The sequence below is a fragment of the Protopterus annectens genome, chromosome 8.part0, assembly GCF_019279795.1.
Source record: "Protopterus annectens isolate FY-2018-M chromosome 8.part0, PAN1.0, whole genome shotgun sequence".
In the NCBI taxonomy this organism is placed as follows: domain Eukaryota; kingdom Metazoa; phylum Chordata; order Ceratodontiformes; family Protopteridae; genus Protopterus; species Protopterus annectens.
The window spans coordinates 495,557,012-495,580,217 of record NC_056741.1 but is presented as its reverse complement, the minus strand read 5'-3'; the positions used below and the strand labels follow the sequence as shown (position 1 = coordinate 495,580,217).

The following is a 23,206-nucleotide window of genomic DNA, read 5'->3' as shown; positions in this document are numbered from 1 at the left end:
TTTTAATGTTTATACAGGTTACGTATTCCATGAGGGATATCCCAAAAATTGGACTGGTCCAAAACAAGATGAATACCGACCATTTTTCTGGTGTTATGAAAATGTGCTGGGAGTTTTACATGCAAGGGATACATAGTGTGCAATCCTGCAACTGCCTAGGGTGACACTACCTACTACATATGCGTAGTGGTCACTATGTGTAGCTGTGGCTGCACCAAACCAGTAGGCCAAGTATGGCTGGATTTGGCGAACGTTCAGGTAAGGGAGCGGGTTGTGTGATGTGGTGGGGATGCTGGATAGTCCATTATGCGTCCAGGTGTGTTGCATTTGTTATGGCCAGTTCCATCAGGACCAATCTGTGGGTATGTGCCGGTGACATGTCTATACATTTGTATCTCACATTTCAATATTCATATGTTTGTGGGATTGTGTTCTACAGTATGGCCTGTCTGGTTGTATTGCAGCTGTTTAGACATGTGTTTGTGTTTCTTTCAGCTTCACCCACTGCTCCCTCATACACCTCCGGTTCACCTATTCTGCAAACGACACAGTATACACAGTATCGCCTTGGAGGATTGTACCATTACCCATCCCCCCACACACACATATTCCTCACACCCCATACATCACTGCTTTGGTTGTTGGCCCATGACACGGCCAGAGTAACACATTGAATACCCTACATATGTCAGGTACCTGTATGGTTGTGTGGACTACCCTTCCATGTTTGCTTTCCACATGCTATACCTCACGCACATAGGTACACGCCCATACTTGACGTTCATTACATGGTTGGTATACCCGGGTACTACCCGTTCAACTGTGACACATCCTGACAGGTTCGGCTTGTACCACTGATTTGGGGATTTTGGCAGACTGTTTTACTCATTGGTAGGATGCCACCTTTTCCTATGTCCAGGATGGGATATATTCCGTACACATATCCAACTGTACTGGACAGCACATCCCCACAGTCGACAGTACAGATAATACTGTTCCTTTCAGCCTACATGTTTCCTTATTGTTGTAGCTGTTTATATGCTCCTTCTGTTTCGTTTACATGCTTATTCTATTTCCTATCACATTTGGTATGTGAAATATGGACATACCTTTTGTATGTGACTATTACATGCCTTGTGGGATATGATTCGGACATACGGTCGCTAGATATGTACATTTATCATGTATTTTGTTATGAACACATCTGCCCAGCTGTGTACCCTCCCTCACATTATGGGTCAGCTGGCGACCCTAACCTTTGGGCTGGACGTACCTATTGGCAGTTCGCTAACATATGATGCGTTTCACTTCCACTTGGTATAGCTATCTACACTGCGTTGGACTATGGCCACACGGTCTTCCATGTCATTTGTTCGTGGGATAGGGACCCATTATTCTCTACCGTGCATTTGTGTTTGCTTCTTCATTTTCTGTTCGCAGGAACTTTCTTGCATGCTTTGCATACGTTTCAGTATCCATGGACACTGACAGATGTGATTACTATCTTGCAACTTGTTATATGCAAACATTTTAGGTTGCACGTTGACAGCTGGCATTTCCACGCCTCCAAGCAGCACTTTGACATGCCCTATGCACTCACGCTCCTTTCCTGTGCACGTGGCTGTGGCGGCAGCGGGCCTTCATTAATATGCATTTGGTGCTACTGCGCTATCTTCACGCCTCACTGTCAGCACAAGCCTACCGCCGTCCTTGCGCCGAGCTTTATGAATCCCGGGGAATATCTATATATTGTCCTTCTTTTGAACAATGATTATCTTTTTGTTTTTACTCTCATATGTAATAAATTTTAGTCCACTACTATCAGTGCAACCCTTACTCTTCATAATTTTTTTTCTTTTGTTTTTCTCTTTATAATTAATTTCATATTTGCAGTGTTGTTTTAATAGTTTTTGTTCTGTATGTTTATCTTTGCTTATATTTGCTGGGACTGTTTCCCCTTGGGTCTCCACTGAAAATGGGTTGCTTACTATCAATGCAATGCAAGTAGTTAATAACCCTTTCTTTTTTACAATTATTTTGTATTGTGATTATTTTATATGTGTATATTGTCACTTTATTTTTACTTATGTTTGCTGGGGCTTTTCCCCTCGGGTCTCCACTGAAAATGGATTTGTTTGCAAACTCATTTGGACTAATCTTTTTTTGTTTTTCTCTTAAATAATGTAACTGATTACACAGCTGCAGGGGAAATATAATTAAGTGAAAAGTTTTGTTTTTCACTTAGTTGAGATTTTTTTTCTGTAATGTAACTAAAGGTACATCTTCTGAGGAATTATACCTTAAGTAAACACTTTCATTTTTGAGGGTATTTTATTAATATAAATAACTGCACAGCTATAGACTCATTCTAGATTCTTTTTTTTTATTTTTATTTTTTTTTGCAAATTACAAATCAGCAAGTATTGCAATAATTATTTTACTTTAATGTAGTTTGATAACATGTTTACTTATTTCATCAACTCCCTTATGTCATGTTTTCCATTGGGAAAGTCATATCCTTCTTATAACTACTGCACCATATTTATAATCAGCATCTTCTCTTTCTGTAGATGAATGATGGCTGCAGATTTTCTGAAAGCAAAGAGAAAAACCACAAACACAAGATTTGCAGCTACATTTTAAAACTGGATTTGAAAATTTCACTCGTTTGTCTTTCCTCTGACTAGTTAAGCTATGCTAATTAATTAATTGTTTATATGCAATATTTTGCAGCTTTCCATGTATCTTACTGATATATCTCTCTCTTAAGACTTAGACGGATGGAGGTTAACTCTAAGATATAAGGAGCTTATATATCACATGTAAATTGATATGTTTATAGTCAGTGCATATGGAAATAATCAACAAATTACTATATGACTCTTGTAGAACTAATTTACAGTTAATCAATATTAATTTAATACAAATAACTCAGTTCCAAGATAATATTAGCTCCTAGTAAAGATAACATTCATTTAAAGAGGCAGCCATGAAGATTATATGGCATGTTCAACATTACAGAATTTAGAAATTACAACAAAATCATCAGGATATGTTACTTTTGTTTAGAGCCCATTACTCTTACCTGGTGTTATAACTACGAGTCACTGAACATCATATCTGAATGCAATGAACCAAACTGGCTTTGAAATTTCAACCTTTTTTCATTTCATTATTTTAAAATATTTTTCCCATCTCTGTATCTTCACTGCACATGTTATGTAAACTGATTTGCTGCTGCAGTCACTTTACAACGTTCTGTCAATTTACAAATAATATGAGAGGCTATCACTTAATGATTATTGCAATGGTATCATGTTAATTTCCATCATATCTTAATTTTCCTTCAGAATTTAAAGATGAAAGTGTTTTATTCAACAATTTGAAGATAAAAAAGACATAGAAATTTGTAGAATCATAAGTTATATTAACTTGTAAGTGAAGTATAGGAAAGATAAAATAATGCATGCCACTTGCAATGATAATGGTTTTATTTAGAGATTGTTAAAGTCAATGTCAGAACAAATAAAACAGAAGTAAACTACACCTTTGTTTCCTGCAAAAAAAACATTTCATATTCTTGCCAACTGTAAAGACAGTTGTATAAACATATTTGCTGTCATCCCTCAGTAACTATTGTAAGCATTGTCTGTTAACATACTATGTCAAACTCAATCATAAACTGCAGTGACTGCTTGGAGCACATTGTTAATGAAAGTGGTCTGGCAAATCAGTCTCATTCATCTGCAGCAAAGACCATAGGGATGGCCACTGCATTGGTTTTCATCACTGTAGCAGACCTCATTGGAAACAGTTTGGTTATTTTATCAGTCTTCAGAAACAGAAAACTAAGAAATACAGGTAAGCAAAATTTCTGCAAGAAATCCAAAAAAAAGAAAATATATCAAATGTATCCAGTTCTATTTTTAAGATGGCATACTTTACATCTTAAATATTAGCATAGTTTAGGTATGGCTTGGAAATTAATATGAATGCATATGTTGTATGTCACAGTTATTTTTTTCTGTAGTTGCACATAGCATCTGATCTCTGAACTGTGCATGCTTATTTACTTCTCAGTCCTTAAACCTCTCCGATGCATTGCTGAATTACAAAATTAACTTTGAATTACTACATCTGTATTTTATCCATTTAATGTTCTATGTGTATAAAAATAATTTTGTTTCAAAGTAGGGGCCCCTATTTTTCAACATTTTGTGTACATGTGTATGCATGCATTTGTATGTATGCATGTGTGTGTCTGTGTGTGTGTGCTCGTGTGTGTGTGTGTGTGTGTGTGTGTGTGTGTGTGTGTGTGTGTGTGTGTGTGTGTGTGTGTCTGGAAAGAATGCCTCCTTATTGTGTTTTATATATCTTATCAAAGCGCTTAAAATATTTCTGTCACAATGGCATCTTTACCTGATACTCCTGAATATGTATATTAATGCCAGTGGATTGGTAGAGCACCATGCCTGAATCTGAAACAATATTTGATGAACTGGGTTTTCTCACCACATTAGCTACATCAAGCTCTGTACTGTTGAGTACACTGATGAGGATTTATTCCTTATCAGATGCTAAATCAAGCACTTAGTTGCTTCACCTGTTAGTAGAACCTCTGGGCATTATATAGTTCATGACACTTGCTTAATATGAAGTAAAACATTTTTCTTATAGCAAAATGTAATGCAGTATATTTTTGAGGAAAGAAGGAATCAGAATATGATTTGTAAAATGGTCTGCTAAAAATAATGACCCCATACAAAAATCATGATATCAACATCATGAAGCAAACTTTTTATGTAAATAAAAACAAATAATACCCATTATTTCCATGCATGTAACAGGTAACTTCTGCAGGTGATTAGGTAGGTAATTCTGGATGACAATGGATACATTTTTGCACAGTTTTCTATACTCTTGCAAAACAAAATACCCCTTCAAATAAAATTCATTAATTTCAGTAGTAACAATGCAAATAAAACATGTCAAATGATTTATAGGGGTTACAGAAAACTGTGTCACACCTTAATTTCCATATATCCCATCTGCAGTATTGCATAAGAATCATTAATGCAATAATGCTTTGGATAGTCACATGTCCAATTCAGTAACAGGAGCTTTACTAATTCCTGTGTTATTGGGGGAGCATGGATTGATTGATGATTAACAGTTTTGTCTATGACAAAACATTTCTGACTTACCCTTACTGACATTGCATTTCACATTTAGTTTTTAATGAATGTATAACCAGCAAAAATTACGCATGCATTTCTTAAAACTGAACAAAAAGAAAGAAAAAGTTAAAGGGGGCACTTGTTAACTTTAGTAGCCATATTCTACACAAAAATAACTGAAAAAGCTTTACTTTAGAGCGGGCACTCTATGTCATGTTTTATAAAAATACTGTTAAGAACAAAAACTGTTTTACTTATTGTTACCTCTTTCCTTCCTCTTCTCCTCTCCTTAATGTTATTCCAAATATTAATGACATGAAATAGGAAATATGCTTTTGAGTCCCCTACAAGTTTAACAAAATCAAAAAAGTCCAATCTTTCCATGTTCTGCCATATTTTACAATTGCGATTGATGCTTTGTAATTCCATATTTATTAATTAATTTCTGAGTTGCTGATTTTCTTCCTGTTAATCTCCATCTCCCAACTCTAGTCTTTGGTTCATTTCCAACTTACTCCTGGTTCTTCTACTCAACTGCTGTGCATTTTTATGTCTTTCAAGTATTTTCCTTTGGAGCATTGCAAAAGGTTTCACTGACATAGTGTCCCTATGAGCTTTATTCTTCTGATAATAAAGCTCATTGTCTCTCTATGAACTTTATTATCAGAAGAATAAGAAGCAGAATTCCCTTTAGTTTGATAGTTCACTTTTTGTTGGACAAACGTTTGTATTTTTTCCTTAGCATACTCTGCATCAAAAATGACTTTTGACCCTCCAGGAAAAATATTCTGAACATAGCTGGATACAGCAGTTTGAATCTCACACCTGCTTTTCAACATTCCCTGATTACAAGAATACATTTTCTTCTCTTCTGTCTGGTGTAGAGTGAGGAACCATTTTCCACAAATACTCTGCTGCTCCAGCATTTAGTATGTTGTCTTTCTGCCACTGTTTTGTCAGAATCAACTCTTTCTGCTGGTATGATTGCATCTTTACTTTTAGAGGTCATGGCTGCTTCTCATGGACAGGTTTGGAGCATACACACAATGTGCCTTTTCAATTAATTACCCCTGTTGTTTAATACCAGTCCAGTTGCTTATTTGTGCTTTCATAAAATGAATAGAGTCTGGTCCTTCCAGTTTCTCTGGTACAGCAGAAAATATCAGGTTTTCCCTATGTGCTCTGTCCTCTTATTCTACTATTATTTGAAACTTCTCTTCTTGAGCAGTCTCATACTCAGCCAGCCTTTTTTTTAGTTTCTGCCTCTTCTTTGTGCACTTTTATAAGCTCATCTAAGTATCTGTTTAAAACTTCTTCCATTTTGTCCAGCCTTTTGTTATTTGAGTTGATATATTCCTTCAGTGGTTCAGTTTATTTTAATTAGTTCTGACCACTATTGACTTACTTTTTTTCTCTAAATTAATGCTTTTTGCTGAACAGCTGCAGGATTCTGCCCAGCCAGTGTTTTATCCTCACCTCGGGTGCTTGATTTTTTTTTTCATTTTCTCTAAATTTCTTCTTAGCTGACATCCAGGCAGTGCACTTACTAGCCTGTAACTGAAATTTACCCAAAAAGACAAATTCACTGGTTCTCTTTTCTGATTTTTTTTTTACTCTGGGAGAGCTGAAATTAAGTAGTTACTCAATGTGCAGCCATCTTGGTAATCTGTCCTTTCTCAAATGTTGACCACATATCCCTACCTTCACCAATGCTTCCCTGTCCTTCAGAAACCAACCTCTTGATTTCTTGACCAAGATAACAACCCCACTCTTGGCTTGCATGTTCAAGTTTGCATAATAATCATATTTAGGAAAACTATTTCATATTCTGACAAAAAAATCTTGCAAAAATACATCAACAAGAAGCATGATTAACCAATGTCATATAATATTACATTTAACCTTAGTGTTCAAATTGATCACCTTAACATAGACATAGTAAGCCATCAGAACAGTAAGAATTCAACAATAAATTCAATAACACAACCCCCTTGTCTCAACAGCAATCCCCCCTCCAAAACAGACTAGAGATAAACCAAGTTTCAGTGTTATAGATGAGAATCTGTGGAGATTTACAGGATAAATAACAATTAAACAATTAAACAGAGCCATGCAAGGAGTGATGTGCTGGATCAAGATAAGCAATTAATCAACGGTCATTAGTTATTACTCCTATCTGCTTAATGATGGCATTTGAGTGGAGCAGTCAAACATCTAATCATTAGTCCACTACTAACTCAGATCACCTTGTCAGTGTCTTTATTAGCCAATTCTTTAAAGTGCTTCTTATTTATCAGAACAGTTAGAAACATTTCTACTCATGTTACTTTATCATTGGTAACACCTGTATCACTCCAGACCCACACAGTGGTGTCCTCGTTACATGTTACGCCCTGCAGTTGAAGATAATGGCTGTCCATGTCTATATTGTCGTGTCAAAGTACTGGACTAGCTACTGCTTTAGCAGATTACTTCCTAGCCCTAGCTTCTGGACTAGATGGCCACTGTCTTGTAGGTCTGGCTTATGAGCTGGATTGTGCATCACTCTTTCTCATGCCCTGTAGGTCTGAGATCACTGCTGCAAATTTTCCTGGGCACACTGGAACCCTGGTATCATCTGATATACTTCCAGCATCTCCTTACAAATCTATAAACTATGCTAGGGTCATAGGTTAAGGAGTTGTTATTATACTTCAGACTTAGTGTACCCAGATTGTTAAAACTGGTAACAATTCCAGTTCTGTAGCAAAGACTCCTGACATATGCAAAGGCTCTAATTATTTTCATCATTGGCAGAAAAATATCCTGAAATAAATGAACCCAATACTCTCACATTAAAAAGACATGACCTTGTTTATCAGTCTGTGGCACTTGTTCCCAGTTTGTGAAAGTTAGAAAATGGAAAATTATTTGATTTGGATTGGGTGACAGATGGTGTTGATAAACAATGAGCCCTGTGTGCCATTTCAGGAACAAAGGGTTGTGGTGGTGACAGGCTAAGAGCCTTTATTACATCTTCTTCCAAGATGTTGCATGCCTTTAGATTCCAGACTTTCAGGAAGCTCCACTAGCTGTAGGTTGTTTCTACTGTTTCTTTCTCCAGATCATCTACTTTGCACCATAGCAATGCAGATTAGAGTCACTGCAGGTGATATGGTGGGCCAGTAATTGAAGCTGCAAGGCCTGCTGTTGGAAATAATAACATGAGAAATAAAATTGGATAAATAACAAATTAAATACACCTGAGTGACTTTAATCTTCAAAAATGCAGTCCAAGTACTCAACTTACCCCCAAAGTATATTAAGATGTGCTTTTTTAACATTTATAATTACTGCATGCTGTGCATTTTATTAGAATTTTTGCTGGCAGCTCAAAAAATCATTTACTTGAAGTGCAAATCTTAGGATTGGGTTTTCATGGATAACTGGATGCTTTGGTCCTCTTGATGTAGAGCTACAAGTGGATATTTGTACTGAAACCTCAACCATCTGCTGTGAATCTGGAGATGCTGATATCTAGGATAAGAAGGAAAAAGGAACTTGTTGAAGCTTTGCTGTAAACTAGACTAGAGAAGAAAGTAAGGAACCCAAAAAGAAAGAGGAATTTCCTTAACCTAGTAATGATGAATGCAGATTGTGTGACATGGTATAAATGAGAGAGTCAGAGGTCAACACTGATTGTGACATAATGCAGGTCACCATCTTTAGGGTAATTCTACAGTGTGCCACAAGAAACTAAATCAGGAATACATGTGATAGGCTTCAGTATGTTGAGAAAGAGTGAAAAACAGGCATTAGAGAAAGGAACCTTTACCAATTTGCTGAATGCCATGTTAAATCATTCACAGATATGTGTCCACCTCCTTCACAGTGGCTATCATTTACATATGTGGTAGCTCCACAAAATTACAAGAGCTCCAACAGTCTGTAGAACATCTGCGAGCATAAATGTCAACCTATAACAAGCCAGAACAGGATGAGGAGGTGGCAACTTAGAGGAGAAACTTTTTTACTCCATAAACAATGTTAAATCGCCTGCAATGGTGATGATGGTGTGTGTGTGTGTGTGTGTGTGTGTGTGTGTGTGTGTGTGTGTGTGTGTGTGTGTGTGTGTGTGTGTGTGTGTGTGTGTGGATATGATACACTCTTCCATCAGAGACAGGACAAAACCTTACAGTCATCCTAATACTGAATATGTGAGTAAAGTACAAGATGTGAACATGACTGCAGTGCAGAGAGCCCCTTTCGTTCCTGTTTGATTAACTACAGGAGACAATAAGTCAAACTACTGTTCCCTTTAATTGTATGCAGAATTGTACTTTCCTGCTTTCCTACCTTTTCTCTTGCTTTTTCTCTCTCTTCTATGACTTTTTAAATGTCCCAGTGGATTTCCTCTCTTCCAACCACTCTGGATGATCATTGCATAGGACCACAACCTTCTCCATGAAGATGTGTTTTTACAGATCCAAGTAGAGCCGACCCCTTTAGTCTGCCCTCTACACATCATCTTCTTGCTTCTGTCTTTTCTGTTCAGAACAACTCCCTTGTACAGATTTCATGTCCCTTCTGCCTTTTGTGTTTTCAGATACTCTTCATGTCTCTGGCCCTATCCTCCATCCCAAGCACCCTTCTGGTAGCTTTCCTTTAGACTTTACTCAGCAACCCAATAGCCCTCTTCATTAATGGGCACCAGGACTGCACACAGTACTTATGGTGTGGACTGGCCAGAGCCCAGGATAGAAGAAGCATTGCTTGTTTGCTTATGGAGTCTATTCCCACAAGAATACCATCAAGCATTCTGTTGACTGCTGCAGCTGCAATCTCACCTCTTTGTGGATAAGTACACACGCCGACTGTTGTCCTGGACACTCTTGCTCTCCAGGAATGCAATTAGAATTTCTCTCAGGCCTGAGAACTGACAGACAGTAACTGTGGTACCTTTGTGCAACAGATAAATATGAAAATCCACAGAATTGCAAGCCTGTAAGCTAACAACAATGATATAAGTCATGGACAGAATTTTGAGAGAAATTCTAATTGCATTCCTGGAGAGCAAGAGTGTCCAGGACAACAGTCGGTGTGAATAATTATCCACAAAGAGATGATAGACACATGTGATACAGTTTTATGAGTGGGTAACAGGATAGCTTGAAAAAGGAGTACTGATACTTGTCATTTACCTGAACTTCAGCAAGGACTTTAAATCACTCCTGTAGAGGAAGTTACTATGAAAACCGGAGGGGGAAGGAAAGGACTGATGTTAAGGAATTTGCCTACCAGAAGGTTTAGTGGTAGGAAATGGAAGATTATGTTGAGAGGGACAATGCAACTAGTGGGCCCACCTTTATTCAATGATCAGAGATATGTTGATAACCTCACTTAGCCAATCTGATGGCACACTGGCCAGATTCCTGATGATCATTGGACGTAGACCATGTGGACCATATGATTTTTCTTCCCTTAAAGAAATAATTTCTCCTTTCACCTTCCTATCTATCCTGAAGTGTGTGTGTACCATTGCATTTCTGAGTAACGCCCCCCCCCTCCCCCCATTCAAGCATGGCCCTCTTCCACCTTGATTTGATATGTAAAGACTGATGTAAAGTATGTAGTACTGCAGTTTCTTTCACAGTCAGTTGTAATGTCCCTCCCATTTACTTAGCTTAGCCAAGTGTTTCCTTTTTTCCTTCTTCCTGCCATAAGTCTGAAGAAGCTTTTGTCCACCTTGTTGACCAATTTGGCCAGCACCAGTGTCCATTATCCTGCCTAGGGTCCCATTTTATTGATTTATTTATTTTATTTTACATTTGTTGACCGGGAGTATCTGGCAGAGCTATTGCCCATTTTCAGCAGAGGCCCAGGGAGAAAAGCTCCAAAGATACACAATGCAATAAAAATAGCAATACAGATACATTTCAATAAAAATAGCAATAGAGAATTTTGGTAGTTAAAATATGTAAGCTACATACATGTATATTGATGACAGATAAAACAGTACTATAAACAAAAGGAGAATGTTAAAAAAGTAGAATAAGTTGTATGTTTGGTTTAAAAAGACAGTTGAGTAAATATAAAGTTTTGTATGCAGAGTAGCAGAAACTTAGAAGAAGCTATAGAAGATTTGCTTGAAGCTTCAATAACTGTACATGACTGTAAATAAGACACTATTTTGACTCAGTTAGTAAGAATAGATTTAAGGTTAATAAAGACAAATTGGAGTTGTGGAAATTGCGGGTACAATATTTGGGACATTTTATTTCAAGGGGAGCTTGACAGATTTTGCCTTCAGATAGAGTTGTGATCCAGAATGCACCAAAGCCTACCATATTAACACAGCTGTGAGCTTTTCTGGGTTTAACAGGTTACTGTTGACAATGGATTTCTAATTATGCAGAAGTGGTAAAACCTTTGTTAGAATTGTTAAAGAACAATAACTGCATAATGGAAGCAGAAGTTTAGGCTGTTTTGATCATCATTCCAAATAATGCAGTCTATGACCTCACTAATGTCAACTCCTTTCCATTTGCTAGGGGCTGTAAGAGGGTATGCAGAAATATTTTACTAAAATGCAACATGGTTAGATTACACAATCCAGGCCTATTAATGAATTACAGATAATATAAATGATACAACAGTGTTTGTTCAACACCCCACAAGTTATATACAAATCAGAGATATTACTACATATAGCATACTTTTTGTTGGGGGGGGGGGGTCTTACATGCTTGTAGCACAACTAAATTTCATTTTTGACCTCACTTTGCTTGTCTGTCATCAATAATAGCTATCACTTTTGACATCACTCAGTTCAGGTATGACCTACTTTAATGGTTAATAATGTTGTGTCATTGCAGCATATAGCTTCACAGTCAACAGAACCGATCGTGAACAAATGGGGCCCTATGCAAGGTAATAAGTCAGCCCCCCACACCAGCCATACTAATATCCCATCACTTATCTGTCACTCCTAATTACCATAAACACCCTGTTAGTGTACATATTATTTTCTTCTTTACTTTTACAACTATTACAGAGATTTGAATGTCATTTAAAAATTTTATTTCAAATTTTACAGAAAAAAACACACTGCCATTCATTTTCTGAGCAAAGCAAAATCACTCTCACATTGATCACAGACTTTGAAACAGTAAACGTCTCTTCCCTTGAAACTCACATTAAGTGAAAATGTATTTGGCATCCCATTAAACTACAAGAGATGTGCTGAGATTTATACGCATACTCAGTTTTTTCAATGAATATGAGTTTCACAGCATTTTTCAATGAATGAGAGTTTCAGGGGAAGTGAAGTTTACTGTTTTACATGTTACATTTTCAATGTGAGAGTGTTTTGCTTTGCTCAGAAAATGAGTGTCAGTGTTTTTTCCTGTAAAATTTCAAATCTCTTGATCATGCTAATTTTGCTATCAATCATAGGATCATAGGAGGTTACTAGGTTATTGGCCCTGAGGCCCTTATAAGCCTAGCCAAGAGTTTAGCCCATGTTTAGACAAGTCAGCACTGAATGCCCCTGTCCAGCAGGGACACAGGTGGTATCCCAGGGGTGTATTTTCTGTTTCCCATTGAATTATCCAGGTTACTCTTAAAAAGAGGTAAAGAGGTACTCTGCTTAAAGTGGAGAGGGAGTCTATTCCACAGTTAGAGAAGTCTCTGGGACACAAATGTGTCCTGACAACATGTCCTGTTGATGTTAAGACCAGGTTGAGGTCACGCATGTGGGTTACTTGAGTGGAGCTTGATTTGAAAAATATGCAGCAGTCCCATCAAGGAGGGAGTCCATGATCACCTTGTATGACAGACAGAGGTCACCTCTGAGGAGTCTTTATGAAACTGAGTAGAGGGATAGGGCTTTTAGCCTATCTGTGTATGGTAGATATTTGAGGCCCTGGATTTTCTTGGTGAGGAACCTCTGTGGTCTCTCCAGCTTGTGCTTTGCGAGGTACATACTGAAAGGGGCATTGTACTCAGTAATGGGCCTTATAAAGGAAAAATACAGGGATGTTATGACCTGCTTGTCCCTGGATGGGATAACCTTACTTATGAGGTGGGCCATGTAGAAGGCTTTCCATACAATGGAAGCAACATGGTGGTCAAAACTCAGGTTGCTATCAACCTGGATGCCCAAATCCTTCATGATTGATTGTGTGCTTAGCACATTATTATTAATGTCATAATTTGTGGGGACGTCACACTCCCGAAAGGGGATGATGATGCATTTTTTGGTATTCAGCTTGAGGCCATGTTTCTGGCATGTGTGCAACTATTTTGTTTAGCAAATGGCCATCAGTGTTTGGCTATAAAATATGATATAAAAATATTAAATTAGATCCATATCTCTGTAATCATTAGTAAAAGTAAAAAAGAAAAGGTATGCATACTGACAGGTTTAAACAGTTTTTATGGTGATTTGGATTGATAGCCAAGAAATGGGTCTATTGAATGTGGTTTTGTGTGTGTGTGTGTGTGTGTGTGTGTGTGTGTGTGTGTGTGTGTGTGTGTGTGTGTGTGTGTGTGTGTGAGTGTGTGTGTGTGTTTGTGTGTGTGTGTGTGTGTGTGTGTGTTGTAAAATAATTCTGCATTTATGTATTTAACTGTCACTCTGTCAGTTAGTGCCAAGTAATGGAACTTGTGTCAAGTAATGACCCACGTATGTCTCTTGCCCAAGAGCCAGTGCAGCCCCCATGTCAGCTATGCATGCCATTGTGCCAACCACCATAAGGCAATGGGGGAGGGCTGCAGCTACAGGATCAAGATTAATACTGAAATAAGCAACAGGTCTAAAACCATCATTTTTACATTGTGCTAATAATCCCAGTGCTACTTCATTGCTTTATAAAACAGAAAACATCTTTAACAATAATCTGGTAACCCAAGAACAGGAGGATTTAAAAGCAAAGTTTTCAGTTGTACAAAAGCGTATTCGTGATAATCCTGCCCGATTAAAGATTCAGGGCATCTTTCGTTAACAATTCTAACAAAGGTTTTACCACTTCTGCATAATTAGAAATCCATTGTCAACAGTAACCTGTTAAACCCAGAAAAGCTCACAGCTGTGTTAATATGGTAGGCTTTGGTGCAGTCTGGATCACGACTCTATCTGAAGGCAAAATCTGTCAACCTCCCCTTGAAATAAAATGTCCCAAATATTGTACCTGCAATTTCCACAACTGCAATTTGTATTTATTAACCTTAAATCTAATCCTACTAACTGAGTCAAAAAATAGTGTCTTGTTTATAGTCATGTACAGTTATTGAAGCTACAAGCAAATCATCTACATTTTGAATCAAAGAAGACCCACAAGGAAACTTAATTGTATCTAAACTGTTTCTTCAATTCCTTCCAGAAAAGGGTGGGAGATTCTACATGCCCTTGCAGTAATCAAGTCTAAGTGTACTGCTGACCTTTATAAGTAAAAGTAAACAGATATTGGCTGTATAGGGATAGAAAACAAGGCAGATGAAATATATTTCACTGAAAAGGTGGTGGCATTTGAATCAATAGTGCTCAGTAGTGTTACAGGGTTAGGAACAACTGGAAATGTCAGCATTACAACAGCAGTCACTGCACATAATTCTTATACAACCAATATGTATCTGTTCCTGATTTCTTAACTTGCACAATAAGAGTATTATATGGACTGTGGGTTGGGACAATGATACTCTGTTGTAACAAGGTAGAAATAATAAGTTCAAGCTCTTTCTCTGCTTCTACTTGCAAAGGATATTGAGCTACCACAGGCAAGTGCTCACAATGTTTTAGTGTTACACAGCTAGGTTTTTCATCTTTTATGAGCCCCACCTCATTGTTATGGGTAGACCAGATCAGGGATAACATTTAATCCCCCCATACCAACATTTTCTGATTTCTGTTCTGCTCTTAGGAAAGCAAAACTGGCATTTTCATTTGAACAGATAGTATTTTCATACAATCCTAAATATTTTATTTATTTATTTATTTTACAGTTTTTTTTACCGGAATAGTCCATTGGGCCAAGAAAAGCCTGTTTTCAATGGAGCCCTGGGGAGAAAAGCTCCATCGACAACAATATAATATGAAGACAATGCATTTACATTGCTGTAATACTATTGAAGAACAAGGGTATTAAACAACATGACAAAAAATCCACAATTGCAGTGAAAATGCAGTCAAAAAAGCAAAAAGTAAAATTACACAAACACGAGCACAGACACACACACACACACACACACACACACACACACACACATAAATAAGTCAATTAAAATAAGAAAAATCCATTGGTGAATATTCATTAGAAATATCTAAAAATACATCAGTTGTGCAATCAAAAATACATCTAAGTTTACAAAGTAAATTTCTCCCTAACATGTTTAATGGGGCCAAATTTATTACAATAAAAGCATGCCGATCCTTTAGCCGACCAATATGAATAGAAACTTAGTTTCTGGATAATCTAAAATAACTCTGGACACATCTATACCACAAATTGTATGTTTAGAAAGTGGAAGGTGTTCAGCATTTCCAGTTGTAATACATCTGCTAGCTCCTGTATCTACAAGAAATGGGATAGATGTATTTTGCACTGTAATATTGACAAATGGACCATCATGATGAATTGATACAAAAGGAAATGACAGATCCTGATGATAGATGTGCTAGCAAGTTTTCTACCACACTATTGGTTGCCGGGCAGTGCTTCATATAGAAGGCTTGCTTTCAGGTTGCTATGGTACTTGAGTGACTGTTTGGTGAATTTGCTTGCTGTCCAGCTAATGGACATTCATTTCACCAGTGCCCTGTTTGACCCCCATTTTAAACAAATGTGGTGAACCTTGTGGTGACTGTGGTGAATCAGAGGGATAATAATTTTGTTGTTATCATCCTGGGGAGGGGGGTGCTGAAAGAATTTGACTCTACCTCTTCTATTTCCCATCTCCTTCCTCCAAAATCGATATAGAACTGCTGGAGCTGAAGATCTACTAACTTCTTCTTTTGTTCTTTTTCTGCCTTAAGCATATTATCTGCTGCATATTGTACCTGATTTACAATTTCATGGATACCTAAGTTTGGACAATTCAAACTCTTTCATTAATCTGTTCTTGTATAAGTAGTAACAAACCCTCTACAAAAGCTGCTATAACTCTCTGGCTGCCACACCTTTGTTTTTATTGTAAAAATATTGATGCAGAGATAATTTTCTCAGGTCTTTTACTCAGGCAATGTGAAACACAAAGTGCAGGTTAATACAAATATCACTGGAAAAGACTTTCTAGACTCTGCAAATTCATCAGAAAAAAAAAAACAGAAAAGCCAGCAAAAGCATTAGAACATGACAATGTTAAGAAAAACAATATTATTTAAAACAGCATGCATAAAAAGACACCAATAGAACAAAAGCAGAACCAGTAAAGTAGATGACAGAAAACATAATAGAATATAAATTTGCTGAAACTGCACTAGTAAATGCTCTCAAAAACTACTTTCTCTGCAGACTATGAAAAGTGTAGGAAATGCAAAAATGCCAAGATACTTTGCCAGAACATGTTGATATATCAATGCAAAATAATGACACCAAAGTAAAACAAAGATCAGACTGGTAGAATTAACCAAAGCAACACTTTCCAAATAAAACAAAAATGTAACCAAAATGTCAAACTTATATAGCAAAAGTAAGAGCACATAACAGACAATGTACCTGTGCACAGCAGAAACAGTTATATGTGTAGAAATAAACCAAAACAGAAGTTTGCCCCAAAAATGTAAATATACATCAGTTTATAGATTCAGGTACATAATTCAACATAGACAAGGAAATATATTGTAATCCGCTAAAGCTACACTTAGATTAGAGCCTGCGACCACAAAAACATATGCTTATATTTGTACATAACCATTACTAGCATAGTGATACTTGCAAGCAATTGTCAGGATGGATAAGAATACAGCCTGGGCAAATATACTGTATGTGTCTTACAATGCAAAAGTATTGGTGCTGTCAACTACTTTAAAGCAAATTCACTATGTCTTCTTCAAAAAATATAGATATAGCTATAGAAATAGATACAGTACGACATGCAAATTCAAAAAGTAACAGGTTACATAGCTTACTAGCAGAAAGGAAAAGTGTAAAAGCTTAGTAAAATTTGTATTTCAAAGAACACTGACATGAGCAGGGATAGAAAAGAGAAATGAAAAGGATTTCATATTACAGACGATAAAGTCATTTTTTTGTCAATAATACTTGCTCGAAAATGGAATGTTAACTCAAGTACCCCAAAACATAAAATACATGAATGTTACAAGGATGACATCACTAGTCCAGTATCACAAGAGCACATCCTTAAATGCAGAATGAAGATCATTGCTGTTTTTTACAAATGCAAGACAAGCAGACAGCTCATAAAGCTCATGCAGGTGTTATGATAACTAAAACATTAGGAGAGAAAAGATAGAAAACCTGCTGCATAGTTATTCAGTGCACCTAGCAAACTGAGTAAGACAATTTTAATGGCATGATGACCAGAAGGATGGACAGATATGAACACTGTTGTACTTGGGCTAGTCAGTAGGACTATCTGCTACTTATGACTGATGAATACATTAGCGCATATGTTTTCAGAATTTGACACATTATTCTTCCTTTAAATTATTGAATTGCCCTTGAGCCTCACCTAGCTTTCTGAAATGTGATTTAGACCCCCATACATTAGAAACACACATGGTGCACTGAGTAGACCTACCACCATATCCTACACATGAAATTAATAAATTGCTAAACTTTCTATTAGTTTCAGGTTGTATCATCTTTACAGAGGTTACTGGTTTGTTTGGCAATTTGTGTTGTTATCCTACACACATACACACATGTGCACGCACACACACACACACACACACACACACACACACACACATGAAAGAGATGTTACTTATTATTCCCTTTCTTTACTATTAATGTGGAATTGGACACACATACTCATTGACAGTTATGCTAAATTAAGTTTGATGTCACACAAAAGCTATTCTAAATAGTTAAATATTTAACTACGTGGCATTATGAGGCCTACCTGTGCACATGTCAAAAGAGATTTGGGCACCCACGGAGGCAGGCTTATCCTGTGAGAAGAGCTGTTTTTTATATTGTATATTTGAAACAATATCTTCAGACAAACATTATCAATATCTGGCTTTCCAAGTTCTATAATTCAGAATGGACCACGTTTTTAAAACATTGACTTCACTGAGTTCTGAAATAAATTAGTCATTCATCATAGATGAATATCTCTGTCATAGCCACAAGCTAACCATAATATGTTATACCTCTTGGATAAATAGTTATGGCAATCAGAATTGAAAATACTAAATGCCTTTCTTGGAAATAAGTTTATCCCATTGACTGCGTGGCAGAAAGGGCTAAAACCCTGAATGTCACCCAGATGACCTGTGATCAGCTAGCAGCTAGGTTGGAGGAACTGGCTAGGGAGGAAGAAGTTGAGTGGTTGCCATCAGACTGACCTATCTTGAGTAGGGTGGTCAGGTCAGTCTATTGCACTGTTGACAAAGGCTGAGTATCATAACAAAAGAAAAAGAAGAGCCAGGACATTATCTCATTAACAGGAGCATTATCACTGTATCTGGGGTCAGGGGCATGCATACCTCCAGAAACACATATTATGTGGCACCTGCATACCTAGATGGCCACAGGCATGGGGGATTTAGGGCATATAAAAACGTCTGACCCCAATGATGTGACAAGCCAACTGTAATCAGATCTTCTATGAGAAGAAAAAAAAGACGTCATATCTCAAAGGCTATTGATGCTATGAGAATGCATAATTTACTTTCTGTTCCATGCCAGTTTCCTGAATGTTAAAATACACAGATTAAAATGTCTAATCTTTTTGAGTATAATTATGGTAATATTAATTTACTAATTCATTTTATCCTTTTACATCCTTAGCAATATTCACATTTAGAAATTTAATATCTAATTGTTTTGTTTTCTTACACCCTCATCAATGTCCCAAGTTTAAGAATCTTTTACTGTTACTGTGTCAGACTGAAAAGATTGTTACCAAAAAAGCACAAAAATAAAGTATTTCACTTAGCCTGCGGTAAAAGAAAATAATACTTTTACAAATGGCTTTGACTTACCTTTTGGAAGTCTATTCACTTTAAATCCATTGTTTTTAGACTGCATACTAAACTCTACGTGTTCCACATTTCTAAATGTAGTATACTTTACATCACTTTAGTAAGGTCATTCAGTGAATGTCTTTTTGGTTCTATGAATCCCAGTTGTTCAAAAAACGCTGTCACAAAGCCAGAGACATGAGCTGCTTGTAGATTGTGTCGACTGCTGCTTGTGTTTGAACTTGAACACATTATTTGAGTTTGAGTGAGGTAAGTGTAGCAGGCATGGGGAGTGAACAGGAGGGGGATTTTAAGATTTGTAAGTGGGAGAGGGATTTTAGAGTTAGGGAATGGCAAGGGTTGTTTTCAAGTTAGGCAGTGATTGGGGAATTTAGGTTTAGAGATAAGGGCTGGAGTTTTAGATTTCGGGAGTGACTGAAGACTTAGGGTTAGGAAGGCAGACTGGAGATTTAGGTTAAGGGAGCAAAGACTCAGTTTGGGAACTGGGTTGAAGTTTTGGAGTTAGATTTATGACTCTGGTATGGCTAAAACTGTAAAAGGACCGCAGACAGAGTAAAAGACCAATAACTAAATGCAAAACACCATCAACCTCTGAGGGACACTGAAGTGACTACAGATAACTCCACCAAGCATGAAAAAACAAAACAAGCAGTGAAAGCCAGAGGTTTTATTCAAGATTTAACACTTTCATTCCTACCAGGAACTTCATTAGAATCTACATCATATCTTATATATGAATGAAAGAGCTAAATCTTGAATAAAACATCTGGCTTTCACTGCTTGTTTTGTTTTTTTTTTTTTTGTTTTTTTTGTTTTTTTCATACTTGGTGGATTTATTTGCAATTACTTTGGTCTCCTTCAGAGGTCTCTGATAGGACTGTTATAGGGTCAAATGTTGGGAGGGCTACATAGTTATGGATGATAAGGCTAGTTGGAGTTAGATCACTTGTTTTTCTGAGAAAGAGGCAGACAGTATGTATATTGAAAGCTACAACATGTGAACACCTATACTAGAGCCAGTCTTTTTTTTCCCATCATGTGTCTCTAGAAGAAAAGACTGAGGAATCTAGTCTGTCTAATGTGATAACCAAACAGTTTTGATTATTATTTTTTTTTTTAACTTTAAGTCATAATGCGATCAGGTTGTACAAGCCCTGTGCATAATGAAGTGAGTTGTATGAGTCATATGGATGACCTGTTGAGCCCTAACACTACTAATTCTCTGGACCTACATAATTATTCTGGAACTGAGTTGAGGTTACTTTTGTTTGAAGAAAGTGTGCTGTGACAAGCTCACTTTAGTAAATTTAAGACTTGGAAGTGCAAATCTCAGAATTACAAAAAAAAAAAAAAAAAATCTGAAAATTTAGCAGAATAGGGAAAGTCAGACATTGTTTTTCTTTAAAGTTTGTTTTTGAAGTCGCCCATCTGAACTTATATATACCAGTTCCAAGACTGCCATACCTCCAAGAAAAAGGAATTTTCCAAGAAACAGCAATGTCACACATTGTCTGTGTAAGTCCACATTTTTGGTCATTTAGTCTTGTTAATCTGGGATTTGCATTAATGAGTCTCAGAATATCAAACTGTGACTACTGTGGACACTGTTGTGAGCAACTAATGCAGATTAAGAAAATTAAACTACATAATTTAGTAAGAAAACTACTTTGGGAAGGCTAATAATTTGAATTTAATGTACTGTGTATACCTTTGAGCATGGCCAGTTTTAGACCATCTGAGGTTCAGGACAGAAATCAGTATTAAACCTGTGTCAAAATTCACTTAAACAACCTGGAGTACGGGGCTGCTAGGCTTTTAAAAATAAATAAATATTGGAAAAATCTCACCTAGCAGAATGCTGTCTTAGGTGACTGCAGAATGCTTAAGATGTTGATGCATCTGTATGGTCATGCCCATCCCATGGTCCTTTACATCCGTCTCACTGCTACATCATACTGGACTAGATGCACAGACAGTTTTTGGAGAGCAGGAATTCATGCACTGTAGAGACAGTAATGACCAACTCCACTGGAACCTTCTACTTCTACTTGAAAACTTTTGCTGATTTACTTTGTGACACGCTTAAACTTTCTTCACAGGCATTTGAGCTAATATGATTTTCCTTTCATAATTTCATAGAAGTCCCATAATTCTTCTATCTCCCATACTTTAGTTTAAACATAATTACCTCTCAAAGTCCTATGTAAGTAAATTATGATATCTCTAATAAATGTTCACTTTATATTTTAATATAAATGAGCTTTATATCTTGAAAAGACACTGTTGATATCAAACTAAATAACGCCTATTACTCTGACTAGTCCAGGATGTATATAAATGCTACCCACAAAACACAAATGAGAATCTCATTTACAGTGCTGACTTTCGGTATCTGGTCATTATTTGTAAAGAAGCTATAAAATCTATTACACATTTGTAAAAAGATGCAATATTAAACTTTTATATGTTTTGCATTTCATCTTGACAAAAACTGAATTTCCTTTTTCTGTTTTAGGTAACATTTTTGTAGTCAGCCTATCTGTTACTGACTTGCTGGTTGCATTTTATTCATATCCATTATTTACTGTGGCAATTATTAAAGACGGCTGGACAATGGGAGATATGCAGTGTAAAATCACTGGGTATATAATGGTTATTACTTTGCACGCATCTGTCTACAACATCATGGCGATTGCAATTAATCGATACTTCTATATCTGTCACAGCACTAAATATGACAAAATATACAGTACACAGAACACTATCCTCTGGCTCTGCTTTATGTGGGTACTGGCTGCCATTGCATCCTTGCCAGTTGGCATACTTGGTGCTTTGCGCTATGAAGAACAGATATATATATGTGGATTTGTACAGGCTGTAAACTTATCCACTAATATCACAGTGGCCACCATTCATTATATAGCACCTATGATGATTATAATTTTCTGCTATGTGAGGATCTGGACTCTTGTTATTAAAGTTAAATATCGGGTCAAAAAAGATGGGAAGAAGAAGCTGAAGCCTGCTGAAATTAAGAGTTTTCTGACTATGTTCATAGTCTTTGTGTTGTTTGCAATTTGCTGGTCCCCCTTTCACATAAGTAGTCTAGTCATGGGGTTAAGTCCTCCAAATAAAGCTCCCAGACTTCCCAGTTGGCTGTTTGTTACAAATTACTTTACTACATTTTTTAATAGCTGCTTAAATGGTATAATTTATGGACTTTTCAATCAGAATTTCAGAGAGGAGTTCAAAAATATTATTTTTCTCCTCTGGCTGCCCAGATTTTTCTGCAAAGAGACTTCAAGAAGAGGAACACAGGGTAAAAAAAAAATTTCTTTCCTAAATGTTCTGTGCAACAAGGCATAACAGAAAAGGTACAGATTAACTATTCCCATTGCTGTTACACTTTAGTAGACAAATCATTAACATCTGCCAGCACTTTTAACCAACATTTGTAAAAGTGAAAATATTTATTATTATATTATGACAAGGAAAAGTTTAAAATTAAATGTCAAAGAAGGTAGTATTATTAAATAGAAACCTTCAGTTGCTAATTAGACGTATTATATTTTAAATAAACATTTTTTTTGTTTTCATTATTAAATTGCAGCATAATTTAATGGCATGATGTATGGCATAAGTATTCAGTACATTGGCATCTGTTATTTTGCCTAATTCTCTTAGGCATGTTTGTCAGGAAGATGAAGGCGATATTGCTGGAAGAGAGTCAGTGGTAATGAGTGTACCTTCCTGATTATGAAATAAAAAAATAATTTCTAAAACATTTGATTGTATCTGCATCTTAAATATATTGCACCCAACTTATTGCAGGTGGACTGTATTTTTCCCCACACTACTGTGACTCAGGTTATTCCACTGC

General features: G+C 36.6%; 1 protein-coding gene across 1 annotated transcript; it reads left to right on the top strand.

The window, feature by feature from the left end:
• Positions 1–3,662: 3,662 nt before the first annotated feature.
• On the top strand, positions 3,663–22,692 carry LOC122808251 (melatonin receptor type 1B-like). The gene is made up of 2 exons (XM_044079214.1): positions 3,663–3,861; positions 21,842–22,692. The coding sequence occupies exons 1-2, from the start codon at positions 3,663–3,665 to the stop codon at positions 22,690–22,692; spliced, it is 1,050 nt and encodes a 349-aa protein (XP_043935149.1).
• The last annotated feature ends 514 nt before the right edge of the window (positions 22,693–23,206 follow it).

Bases quoted from the DNA above. Each gene is read 5' to 3' on its own strand.
- LOC122808251 (XM_044079214.1), top strand. From the start codon at position 3,663: ATGTCAAACTCAATCATAAACTGCAGTGACTGCTTGGAGCACATTGTT. The intron at 3,862-21,841 runs GTAAGCAAAATT...TTTCTGTTTTAG, and splicing joins CAGAAAACTAAGAAATACAG to GTAACATTTTTGTAGTCAGC.